Source organism: Capronia coronata (assembly GCF_000585585.1).
Source record: "Capronia coronata CBS 617.96 chromosome Unknown acBCG-supercont1.2, whole genome shotgun sequence".
Classification (NCBI taxonomy): Eukaryota; Fungi; Ascomycota; class Eurotiomycetes; order Chaetothyriales; family Herpotrichiellaceae; genus Capronia; species Capronia coronata.
In genome coordinates this window covers 3,235,338-3,248,063 of record NW_006912894.1, presented here as the reverse complement: position 1 = coordinate 3,248,063, position 12,726 = coordinate 3,235,338, and the positions used below count along the sequence as shown (strand labels likewise).

At 52.0% G+C, this 12,726-nt stretch overlaps 5 protein-coding genes across 5 annotated transcripts; 4 read left to right on the top strand and 1 right to left on the bottom strand.

Annotated features, from left to right (window-relative positions):
* Positions 1-344: 344 nt before the first annotated feature.
* A1O1_02840 (uncharacterized protein) lies at positions 345-3,093 on the top strand (the record flags this gene model as incomplete). The annotated part of the gene is made up of 2 exons (XM_007723748.1): positions 345-506; positions 559-3,093. The coding sequence occupies 2 exons, from the start codon at positions 345-347 to the stop codon at positions 3,091-3,093; spliced, it is 2,697 nt and encodes an 898-aa protein (XP_007721938.1).
* Positions 3,094-3,930: 837 nt separating this feature from the next.
* On the top strand, positions 3,931-5,633 carry A1O1_02839 (uncharacterized protein; the record flags this gene model as incomplete). The annotated part of the gene is made up of 3 exons (XM_007723747.1): positions 3,931-4,198; positions 4,250-4,411; positions 4,465-5,633. The coding sequence occupies 3 exons, from the start codon at positions 3,931-3,933 to the stop codon at positions 5,631-5,633; spliced, it is 1,599 nt and encodes a 532-aa protein (XP_007721937.1).
* Positions 5,634-6,223: 590 nt separating this feature from the next.
* On the bottom strand, positions 6,224-6,814 carry A1O1_02838 (uncharacterized protein; the record flags this gene model as incomplete). The annotated part of the gene is made up of 1 exon (XM_007723746.1): positions 6,224-6,814. The coding sequence occupies one exon, from the start codon at positions 6,812-6,814 to the stop codon at positions 6,224-6,226; it is 591 nt and encodes a 196-aa protein (XP_007721936.1).
* A 1,399-nt stretch (positions 6,815-8,213) lies between these two features.
* On the top strand, positions 8,214-10,894 carry A1O1_02837 (cell division control protein 48; the record flags this gene model as incomplete). Its single annotated transcript, XM_007723745.1, has 5 exons — positions 8,214-8,263; positions 8,317-8,344; positions 8,401-8,456; positions 8,513-8,762; positions 8,816-10,894. The coding sequence occupies 5 exons, from the start codon at positions 8,214-8,216 to the stop codon at positions 10,892-10,894; spliced, it is 2,463 nt and encodes an 820-aa protein (XP_007721935.1).
* A 670-nt stretch (positions 10,895-11,564) lies between these two features.
* On the top strand, positions 11,565-12,658 carry A1O1_02836 (uncharacterized protein; the record flags this gene model as incomplete). The annotated part of the gene is made up of 2 exons (XM_007723744.1): positions 11,565-11,606; positions 11,660-12,658. The coding sequence occupies 2 exons, from the start codon at positions 11,565-11,567 to the stop codon at positions 12,656-12,658; spliced, it is 1,041 nt and encodes a 346-aa protein (XP_007721934.1).
* Positions 12,659-12,726: the final 68 nt, after the last annotated feature.

Genomic DNA, 12,726 nt, shown 5'->3' with positions numbered 1-12,726 from the left:
CGTGGAAACAGTTCCCTGAGTGCATTGAAGTCGCGTGTAGAACTTGAAAGTGAAGCCGCAGAAGCGCGTCTAGTGACGCGGGTGCTATAGGCGGCGTTCATAGGTGCAATTCAAGCGCAAGTGGGTTGCAGTAGTAGTATGGCTAGGGTATTGGTTGTTAGAACTACGGGTGATCGACCACTAGGACTTTAGCTGGGGATTCAGTCGGCGGAACCTTCTCCGCACCGCAAAGTGATTTTTTCTTTTCGCAGCCGACGCAGTATACTAGTTACTATCTTACCTTTCAATCATTGCAAAAGTTGTCTTGGATAGTCTCAAAAGAACATGCCTACAACAAAGTTATAATGGAGATCACAGCTCCCCACCTTCTTGCGAAACTCCCTCGCACTACCAAGCCAGAAACCGCCGTCTCATTCGGCAGTGTTTATGCTCTGAGGGATGGACTGAAGAAGCGTAGGAAAGAAATTTGCGTAGCTGTCGATGGCGACTCACTCAACCTTTATGAGGTATGTCGGCATCTTTTCCGTTCACAGTTTATCTCTTCTAACATCGTGTCAGGTGCAAGATGGCAAGATTCTTGCGTCTTATCCTGTCCCTCCGTCCTCATCTTTCTCCGGACCACCATGCTCAATCCGCTCGAACTCTGGTGAGCAGCCGTACCGCACCACATACTGCACAATAAAACGTGGCGACCTACGAGTGCAGTCGTTCCATACCAGTGAAGGCCAGTTACATGATACGAAGACGGCTACAAGTCCAAATTTACGTGATCAACGCAGTCCTACCGTTTACCTTGATTATATTCCCAATCAAGCCGGAGGTCGGGTCTTGATCGCTCAGCAAAATGGAGCCCTTACCATATTCTCCAGCGATCTCCATAGCACAATGCTTGATCAAACTCTCAGCCTGCCAGACGCGCGAGAGATCCACGTCTTAGCCGCCCAGCATCTTACCTCGTTAGAGGCACAGAAAACAATCTTGAAGCAAAGACCAGATCTGGCCGCCGAGGCTACGCAAAGCACTTCTTATCTTGCTGTTGCATACGAGCGCGGGAACGACAAGAAGGTTACATATGGCATTTTTTCGCTGGGAGATACTGGTCACGAGACTGTCTCCTCGGAAATCTCGCTTCATACATTGTTCGAGCATGAGTTGAGTATAGGGATTCACGAACCGTCCTCTGTTGCTGCGAAAGAGAAGATGTGCCAATTCAGCCCATCAGCCTCACACCTGTATATTGGATGGGGAGCATCATTTTTCTGCTACGATTTATCGAGATTGATACCTGTGGAGGTCGCTCGCCTACACACTGGAGCTACGGGAAGCCACCAAGTCATGGCCATCTCACCTGCCTTTGCAATATGCTCGTCTCAAGATTCCTTCCGTCTTTACGATCTCAAGTACCAGTCAATCCAGGCAAGCATTGACACGAGGAATACCAATCTGAAGAGGAAACGGATGCGAATGGCGTCCGAGTTCCAAAGCGGTCCTGTGGAATTCGTGGCATTCTTTGCCAATTCGTCACGCATTATTGGAAGACGAGGGCACCAGCTCCTCGCGATTGACGTCAGCTTGAACGGCCACTCAAAACGAATGTTGCACGTGGGCAGCAACCTTCTCCATAACATCGGACGGGGAATCGGCGATCAAGATACGGCACCTGCCTCCAAAAGCCTTCTGGAGGGATTAGCGATTGGTACGCAAGAGGCGAAAGCAGTTCCCGACACGCAATGGCAACATACTCGGAAGAGGCTAGATCAACTGGCACAAACCGGCGATGTGGCTGGTTTCGAAGATACCTTTGTCGAAAGTGTCCGTCGTGACTTCTTGAACTCCACCGCACAGTTGAAGATGGTGGACGGCTTGCCTTCGAGTGGCATAGCCATTTCACATTCCAAGATCAACTATCTACTCTCGAAACTGTTCCAGTCAGTCGCGGATGTGTCCGACCAGGGGGATATTTCCACGGGTGCAACGAAGAGCTTGAAGGTCCAGATACCGTCCTTCAGATTGTTGATTTGGCTCTCCAACCTAGGCTTGCTCTCCATCCGTAGCATTCAGCGGGCAGGTGCCGACTTTGCTGGACTCGACGAGTCGCTTGCGGTCAACGCGGTTGTACGAGCATTACTGGCTGTGGATCCTGATAAAGGTCTTCTTGTTGAATGTCTGGAAGGCGGGTTCAGTCCTTACGTGGAGGAGCAAGCAGCAATTGTCCAGGTTCTCGTTGATCAAGCGCTCGCCCTTTTCTCGGGAGCGGACCTTCCAAGCAAAGACCGCGTCCCGGCGGAGACAGAGCTTGGTGAGGGTTTCAACCTGGCAGCAGATCTACAAGTTCAGAAATCCTCCGCTTCGAAACCGAATGGCACATGGCTGCCATCCCAACTGCACCGAGCGCTCGTTCTCGCGTTGGACAGATTCGGTACCGCGGCAACTTCGCGCATCTTAAAATGCTTGCGCGACATGTTTACTCAAACAGAGGTGTTGGCAGTGATTCAGATTCTACGTCAGCAACTCTTCCAAGGCGGCCACACCCGGTCATACCAAAGCCAATCCAACGCCGGCATCGAAGAGACGGAGCGGGCATCGACCGTCAAGCTTGACGCTGTCATAAGGTTATTGTCTAGCTGCATTGATGCCATAGGGCCGCTTGGCTTTCATGGAGACATAGATCATGCAGATCATGCAGACTTTGTCGGGAATATTGTTCCTGATCTGGTGACCGAGATAACCCATGCACAACAAAGCTTGGAGGACGTGACGGACCTCCAGGGAATCGTCCGCGAGGCTCTGAGGTACCAGGAGTCCCTTCAGAAATACCGGGATGCAGGCGCTCGACTTCCGAATGACAGGCGGCGAGGTGGCACCGAACAGTCGGCCGGAACGATAGTGACCTTGTATTCGGAGACCACCGAAGGACGAGACGGACTGCGGAACGGGGATGGGCTTCCTTTGAGCATGCGGGCTGAGCGTGTGATCATCCCCTTGAAGATCAGGAAAGGCGGAGGGCAGGTTTCTAAGCGGAGTGCCAGGGAGATGAACATGTTAGAGCGGAAGCAGAAAGGGCAGTATTCCTTTGAGCGCTTAGTCTTGTAATAGGATAAGCATTGTGACAGGATCAGGCTTCCTTCCCCTTTCTGCCTATGCTCAAAGCATCTCGAATGGACTTTACTTTGTTGGTGCGCATTTCCGTAGTTAATCGGAGTCCATACTCGATCGGAAAGAAGCGAGAGGTTTGTTGTGACGGACGAAATGGGTCAAGTCGTAGTAGTAGTGTTTGCACATAGCCGTTGATAGCGAAATCGGCCGAGAAGCACCACAGTCGTCTGACGAAAAGATCATTTTTAAGAGGAAACATCAAAGTTGGGGAACGAGCATGCTAATGGGCGATGATTTTGCGGAGAATAGGGTATGTCAGACACTCGACTTGGATCGTCTGGTGGCCTTGTCGGGCGCCGCTAGACTGGTCAAACCATACCAAACGCCGATCAACGAGTTCGACGCTGCCTCTCCCACTTCAATCCCTTTTATCAACTTTCAATCTTTCGTTATACCTCATAGAGTTTGGATAAACTGATCGTGTGCTGTTTCTATCAGTTCGCAACACAATGCGGCGAAGTCTATCTCGGTAACAGCCTACTATTGTCCACGACCCACCACGAATAGCCCCCTTCCTCCCTGCGCCTTTACACTAGTCAAGTCGTGTATACGAATCCTCCAACTTGTCCACCCTGGGCTTAAGAGCCTCCCTCCCGTTTCACACGGTATCGATCCATCCACGGACCGGCCGAATCCGCGTTGAAGCGAAGCGTGGGCTTTGTTAGCAGCAAAGCTGTCCGTCGTGGTCCGCAGCTAGGCTCGTTCCTTTTGTGTAGGACCACGACAGGACAATAACAACAACAAGCGCCGCGTGCCAACTAAGCCGCTACAAATATGGCATTTCCCAGCGGGCCTACGTATCACGCCGACTCCGATGCCGACGATGAGTATGAGCGAAGCGTGATGACATCTCCAACACAGTTGCATACCGACTCGGAAACTTCATCGGAGCCTACGTCCAATGAACACACCCCTACCACATACGATATCTCTGGAGAAGATCCAGACCTGCCTCGGACCATAATAACGGAATGGACGCCGGAAGAGTGCGCACAATTTGTATCAAGCCTGAATTTGCGGCAGTATTGCCAGGCCTTCGTTGGTAAGACGTCGATCATGACAGGGAAGCGGACTTGGGCTGACTAGCTTTCAGACCATGGCATTGATGGTGAAGCGCTGGTGGCGCTGAAGCACGACGAACTAAAAGAGATGGGCATAGCAAGCGTGGGACACAGACTCACGATTCTGAAAAACGTGTACGACCTGAAGGTCCGGCAGGATGTTCCTGTTGAGCCTGATGACTATATCCCTCCAAGTAAGGCACTTTCGGTCGGAGATATTTGTGCAGGCCTGACCAAACAAAAATAGCTGCTGAACAGAACCCTCAACATGAGATGGCCACTAAAGAGGATATCGCGCGGATAGCAAGATCAATTATCCGGCTACGGGACGAGCGGATTGCGCAGGCAGAAGCTCAGTTGACCAGGCTGGCGGATGACTACCGCAAACTTCGACAAGAACTACTCCCAGTGTTCAAAATGGCCAAGGAAAGGTCTGAACCTCTTCCATATGCGCCTTTCCAGAGTGCCACGATCAGCCCGGAGTTCTACCAACAGGACGTTGTTTCGCCTCCAATCACCACACAGCCGATACAGGAGAAGACCAGTCTCACCCGTACATTCTCAAAGAAACTGGGTCTGAGTTCGACACCAAAGAACAACTCTCCCACGCATATACCGAGCACAATTCATGAGGGTAGGACTCTCGCCGATAACACCTCACTGGACCCTTCAGCAGCTGCTAGCCTGGCGTCAAATTCACTAACCGCGTCAATGTCAGGTGGCTTGTTCCCGCATCCTTCACCTGGAGTACCATCGCCGACCTCCCCGCTACCATATCAACACCAACCTCTTGCGCCCCGCTCGTACCAAAGAGAGGGTAGCAGCGGCATCGCGAGGTATGATGGCGCTGATGACACTTTGCGAAACACTCATTTTACGACCGACCGCGACCCTCCAACATCCGCCAAATCCGTCTCTGCTAAATTGAATCCCTCCAACTCCATCATATCGAACGCGTCCACACTGGTACCTCCACGAGAGCAAACTGCCTCGGTACCAGCGCAGCTTCCATCCAGCGCCGCTGGCGGACATACCCCTGGTGAAGCCCCATCTGTCGAGATTTTCAAATCTTTTCGTGTTAGTCTGGACGATCCATGCTATAAAGTGCTTCCAGCGGCTCTGCGAAAATACAACATCCAAGCTGACTGGCGACAATATGCACTCTATATTGTCTATGGCGATCAAGAACGTTGCGTAGGTCTCGACGAGAAGCCATTGGCGCTCTTCAAGGATCTGGATCGCGAAGGCAAGAAGCCCATGTTCATGCTTCGAAAATTGGCCAACCCGATCGTCGATATGCCCAGTACCGCGGGTGGACTGAAACCGCCGGGCTTGGGCGCAGGGGGTGGAAGTCTTTCGAGTGCAGCCAGCGGGAGAACTATCCCGGCTCAAAATCTGCCGGGTGGTGTGCTCTAGGCCCGATCGAATCTATGGTCCGGGCCAGGCTGCGCACAATGATCACCTTGCCCAAGCGTCCGATGTGGATGCGATAGACACAAGTCTTTGTATGATGATCTTGTTTAGCGGAGGGCAGACACTTGTGCATTTGGGTCCCAGGTATCTTTGGGCAAGAAGCTTTGGTGTACCATGGGCGACACTGTACGAATGCCGAACCCCTTTAGACGATGAAACGAAAAGGACTGCTTGTGAGCATGTATTACTCCATTGATCTCAGCCAGCTTATGAGAATTAGGCCCCTGTGGACCTTAACGCCTGATGATCATGAAATGACTGGGTCCAGATTCATGATAGACCATGAGACCTATTGCGAGGTCACTCGTTGTTTTCACGCAGCATCCAGAATCCGAATTGCATTCTCAGTGAACCTGTGTCATCCGTAGAACGATCAACCATTCCCAATCTTGTAATGAATTGTCCAACCCAGATGTTCAACCAGACGCCGCTACAGTGCTGCTCAACTATGCTTCGATGCCCTTCGCTCTAGATGATTGGATGAGACAGTTGCAGATGTGTGCACCACCGTCTGTGATGCGTTGACTTTTGCCTTAATCACTGTCGTCGTCCACGGGTTCGACCGCGTCCTTGATCCTCTCCTTAAGGAAGTCGACCCCAATCTCAACAGTAGCCTCTGGTATCCTCACATCCGGTAGACCGTCAGGTCCTCCTGACCACTCCTTGCTAAGAGCGATCGCTCCATTGCCGTGAACACCGTTGGCCACCGGTGTGGTTGTGCCATTCGCCGTTCCTGTCTTGGATTTGCTGGCCGCCGCTGTTCCATTCGGCCCACCCTTCCCACTTCCTGGATTGTTATCTCCTTGCTGTTGAGACTTGGGGATCTTCGCTCGCCGAAGGACTTCGGACATCAACTCGGGGAATGTATCACACGTGCCGTTGCGGAGGAGTTCTAGGGACAAGGCGCGCACCCGATCCGTCCAGCCAGTGCGGGCGAGCGAGTCGGCCAGGACGGCACTGAGTTCTGAAATGCTGCCGGTCGCTCGGAGATGTGCAATTAGGGCTTGTGACGTCGCCGGTGGGAGCGTGGGGTTTGTGCTTGTCAGAGAGATCGGGACTGGGATGTTGATGGCGGTCGAAGAGGAAGAGCCGTTGGGCTGGGAGTTTGAGGTTGTCGTTGACATTTCGGCTGGGTATGTGGTGTTTAGTTTATTCGAGGCAGAAAATCGTATCTCAACACTTTCGGAAACAAAAACTCAGTTATTCAGGGGGGTTTCGTTTCGCAGACGTTTAAATTTGTTCACTGGATGCTGACAGTGGTTCAGCTGCCGCCAGCAGCGCTGATAGCGAGGAGTGAGTGAGTGTGAGGTTGGTGAGTTCGTTTCGACGCAGGGGTTGAACGCTTGAGGGAATCAGGGAACTCGGATGGTCTACCGCATATGCTCAGTGGTATACTAGGCCATACTCCGAAAGTTATGCAGGACTATTGCTTTCTCGCCATTGCCCGGTGTTGGAATGGTTTCTCCGCCGAGGATGGCAATGAAACTTTTTGGAGACGGCGAGTCGGAGTGGGACTAGGACTGGATCTCAGGGCGGCAGCGGAGCGGAGTTCCGCAACTGACGCTTAGTGTTAGGCACTGGAAGGCATGATAAGCATGTACACAGTCGTACAGTACAACGGATCTGGTGGCTGTACCTGGTACCTTATTAGTACCTCAGGTAGTAGTCTGGTGGGCTCATCCTGATGAATGATGAGGTTATATGCAAAACCACTATTTGATCCAAATTGTGCGTCATCATTATCGTTATGCTAGCATTACAAAGAGATAATAATGTACCTAAGGTACCTACTACTCTGCGTAGTAGGCATCAGTGTAGCTGCCACGCGGGATTGATATGGGATCCTTTGTATACTATTGCTACACAATGAGGCTTGTAAGAGAGCAATGCAGATGGAGGCTCAGCCTTGCCGCGTTGCCAACAGACAACAACTTACGTGGTGGCTATTCTTGAAAGAGAATAATTGTATCATTTTGAGGGTTCACTGGTAGTACAAGTGGCAGGCATCTATTGTTAGGCACCCAGTAAAATGATTGATGGCGAGCGCGTGAATCAGAATTGAGCTTTGTGGCAAGGTGCTAAGCGTGAAGTACCTGAGAAGCTTCGATCCGTTTCTCTTTACGGGCTCGTGTTTGCCGTCCACTGGCACTGGCACTGCACTGGCACTCAGGCGACAATGTGAAGACGTGGCGGCAGTTAGAGCGTCATTTGAAATCACCCGCCAAGCCGCCTCTCTCGCCATACTACTACTGGTAGCAGTATCTACTAGTACTACATCACTTGCGCTCTCACAGCTTCAACCTCCTTACCTTCCGCTATCTCTCACTTGTCATTACTCGTACAACTCGAGGTTCTTCGCTGATCTAAAGGTGTTGAAGACCTCTCTACTCGTGCCTTCAAACTATCGCTCTCATCTCAAGGTCAACGCTTGCTTGAGATCTCAACGTTGACGACAACAACAACCCGCTCTGAACAACCCAAGCCTATTCACTCTCATCTCAGATCATCTCCTTCGATAACAAGATGTCTGCGGAACCAGACCATACCCATCACAAGGGCAAGGTCAACCTAAAGTACGTGGAACGTCTCGGCAGCTTTTCAGATCGACTGCTAACACAAGCCACAGCGATGCCTCTGGTGCCGAGAAGAAAGAAGTGAGGATAACATGCTCGTCAAGAGTGGCAAGAATCTGAACTGACGATATCTACAGGAGCTTGACACCTCAACCGCCATCCTGAAGAAGAAAAAGAAGCCAAACTCGTTGATGTAAGTTGGAACACCATACACTGCGGATGAGCTGGGAGGCTGACACGAGAGCGCAGTGTAACGGACGCCACCAACGATGACAACTCCATCATTGCTCTTTCCAACAACACCATGGAAACCCTACAGCTCTTCAGAGGAGACACAGTGCTTGTGAAAGGAAAGAAGCGCAAGGACACTGTACTGATCGTGCTCGCTGATGACGACCTCGATGACGGAAACGCCCGTATCAACCGAGTGGTTCGCCACAACCTGAGGGTCAAACATGGCGATATCATCACAGTTCACCCGTGCCCCGACATCAAATACGTAAGTTATCCTCCGCCGAGTTCCACGATGATCCTTTCTAACACTTTCCACAGGCCAAGCGCATTGCTGTCCTCCCCATTGCCGATACAGTCGAAGGCCTCACTGGCTCTCTCTTTGACGTCTTCCTTGCTCCCTACTTCCGCGAAGCCTACCGACCAGTCCGCCAAGGCGACCTTTTCACAGTCCGAGCTAGTATGCGGCAAGTGGAATTCAAAGTAGTGGAGGTGGATCCGCCTGAATATGGCATTGTTGCACAAGATACCATTATCCACTGCGAGGGAGATCCGATCCAGCGCGAAGATGAAGAGGGCAACCTGAACGAGGTCGGATACGACGACATTGGTGGTTGCAGAAAGCAGATGGCTCAAATCCGAGAACTGGTTGAGTTGCCTCTGCGCCACCCTCAGTTGTTCAAGTCCATCGGTATCAAGCCTCCACGTGGTATTCTCATGTATGGACCGCCCGGTACAGGCAAGACCCTGATGGCCCGAGCCGTTGCGAACGAGACCGGTGCCTTCTTCTTCCTCATCAACGGACCCGAAATCATGTCCAAGATGGCTGGAGAGTCAGAGTCGAACCTACGAAAGGCGTTCGAGGAGGCCGAAAAGAACTCTCCTGCCATCATTTTCATTGATGAAATCGACTCAATCGCGCCCAAGCGAGAGAAGACGAATGGTGAAGTTGAACGACGTGTCGTTTCTCAGCTACTCACTCTCATGGACGGCATGAAAGCTCGTTCCAACGTTGTGGTTATGGCCGCCACCAACCGACCTAACTCCATCGACCCTGCTCTTCGACGCTTCGGTCGTTTCGATCGTGAAGTCGATATTGGTATTCCCGATCCAACCGGACGTCTCGAGATTCTTCAGATCCACACCAAGAACATGAAGTTGGGTGATGACGTTGATCTGGAGGCTATTGCCGCGGAGACACACGGTTATGTTGGTTCTGATATCGCATCTCTCTGCTCCGAAGCCGCTATGCAACAGATTCGCGAGAAGATGGATCTCATCGATCTTGATGAGGACACGATTGATGCCGAAGTGCTGGACTCACTAGGTGTCACGATGGAGAACTTCCGATATGCTCTAGGCGTGTCCAATCCTTCGGCCCTACGCGAGGTCGCCGTGGTCGAAGTTCCCAACGTTCGCTGGGACGACATTGGTGGTCTCGAAAACGTCAAGCGCGAGCTCATCGAATCCGTGCAGTACCCCGTTGAACACCCTGAGAAATTCCTCAAGTTCGGCCTTTCTCCGTCCCGAGGTGTTCTGTTCTACGGACCACCTGGAACTGGTAAGACTATGCTTGCAAAAGCAGTCGCCAACGAATGTGCAGCAAACTTCATCTCGGTCAAGGGTCCTGAGCTTCTCAGCATGTGGTTTGGTGAATCCGAGAGCAATATCAGAGATATCTTCGATAAAGCCAGAGCTGCCGCACCTTGCGTGGTCTTCCTTGATGAACTCGACTCTATTGCCAAATCTCGTGGTGGCTCGGTTGGTGACGCTGGTGGTGCATCGGACCGTGTTGTCAACCAGCTTCTTACTGAAATGGATGGCATGACTGCAAAGAAGAATGTGTTCGTCATTGGTGCCACCAACAGACCGGAGCAGCTTGACAACGCCCTTTGCCGACCTGGCCGTCTTGATACCCTGGTCTATGTGCCACTTCCCGACGAAGCATCTCGTGCGTCTATTCTCCGAGCTCAACTCCGGAAAACCCCTGTGGCTCCCGATGTGGATATCGACTTCATTGCTAGCAAAACCCATGGATTCTCCGGTGCCGATTTGGGCTTTGTGACCCAGCGTGCCGTTAAACTTGCAATCAAGGAGTCGATCGCTGCCGACATTGAACGCCAGAAAGAGCGTGAAGCTGCCGGCGAGGATGCCATGGAGGAAGATGATGTCGAAGACCCGGTTCCTTGCCTCACGAAGGCCCACTTTGAGGAGGCAATGAAGGTTGCTCGCCGGTCAGTCACTGACGTTGAGATCCGCCGGTACGAGGCATTCGCCCAGGCCATGAAGCAGAGCGGCGGCAGCGCATTCTTCAAATTCCCGACTGAAGAAGAGACTGCTAATGCTGCGAACGGAAATGGCTTCGGCGAGGCTGGCAATGATGACAGCTTGTACGACTAGGTGTTGGATTGAGGTGGAACGACTGACACAAGTCGGTCTGCTTGGATGGTGCACATAGTGCACAACAATAGCGGTCAACTGCATGGTCACGGCTAGGTGTACTGCGGGTAAGCAAGCCGCTTCCAAGACTTGCGGAGAGCTACAAGCACGGCATAGGGACTCAACGGAGAGGCTCGGAGCATCTCCAAAGGACTAACAGATTGCTGTATTTTACATCTTACTAGAGAACGAAGTCCCAGGCGGAATAGATTGAAGTTTGCTTGACAATCAGTACCGAACTGAATGTCCTTTCAAGTTCGAAGATAGTATTTTGTATTCAGTAGCTACTACGTAGAATCCTTGCTAATTGCCCATCAGGGATTTCTGAGTTGCAAACGTTGCCAGTTGCACAGAACACTTTATCAAGGTGCCCAGGCGAGGCTGGCATGGATGACGCAGTTGGGGGCGTTGTCAGAGTGTCAGCCAAAACTCGGAAACTCAAAGGTCATTGGCTTCTTACTAAGGTCCCGATGTTGCCGCGCCGCTCCTTTGCAATATATTAATTTCACCCTCGCCCATCATCACCTGCTAGTATTTGACCTTCCACGCAACTCGACACATCGGAGGCACGTCTACGCCTTATATTGTCACCTCGGGTTTTCCAATTCACCGGTTATACACATTGGGCGCCATGAGTATCTCTGCGCGCTTGCTGCGCCTGGCGCGGCCCAAGGTAAGAAAGACTTGAATCTATGGCTTCATGGCACTTCTCCTGACTTTGCACAGCGATTTCTCTATTCGTTAAACCTTTCAACCGGCGCCAGCTTGATAACTCTTTCCCTCCTTCTTAACAAGCTGGCCGGTCTATACGGAATCCTCGCTCTGCTCACCGGATATGAACTGTCTACGTTTCAGCTGAGCATGTACTGCTACTCCCTTGTCGCATTGGTCCTTACAGTCTACCTCGCGCCACACATCCGAAAACAGTCACCCCTCCAATGCCTTGCACTCGCTTGGTTCTATGTTCTCGACAGCATAATAAACGCGGCCTACACCGCCGCGTTCGCCGTGACATGGTTTCTGGTTCTAGCACAGCACGATGCTGGCCAGACAGAAAAGAAAGGACCGGGAGCATCCACCATGGACGAGGCCAGTGGCTTTACAGACCCAAAATACAATGTTAGCAGGGTGGAGGTTGTGGCTACACCCCAAACTGGGCTCACTGGTGGCCAAGATGCAGTTGCGGCAGGGGTCCCTGCCTCGAGCCCTGCAGGCAGCGGAAGCAATGGAGCACTGCAGCAGGCCGTCCTAGGGGCGGAGAACCTGAATAGCATCGGCATCATTATCACACTGTGGACCATCCGCGCGTACTTTTGTTTGATCATGCTCGCATTCGCCCGCATGGTCATCCGACAACACATCGCCGCACATGGCCTCAAGTCAAACTCCTACACATCTGCGTCACCCAGCTCTGACCTTGCGGAGAATCCGTTCTCCGAATCCAAACCTGATGGACGTGGTTGGGGTGGCAGACTGGGTAGGATCATGATCAGTATTGGACGCAGCTATTGGTTAGGAAGCGATGAGGACGACAGCTGGATGTATAACATGAAATTCCGCAAGAGCACCGAATTGGGAACCATGCTCAACAAGATCGAATCTGGACCAACGGAGAGAGAACGGCGAAGACGGTCAGGGACAGGTCCGCCCCTCCCAGCGACGGGAGCTGTGCCGGCGAAGAAAGGCGATGGATTGACGTTGCAAGTTCCGAGTCAAAATATTTAAGGAATTCCAGTGGAAGGGATGCCACTAGATGGCGACTGTGTCACATGGGGGTACAGCAAGACTGTCAC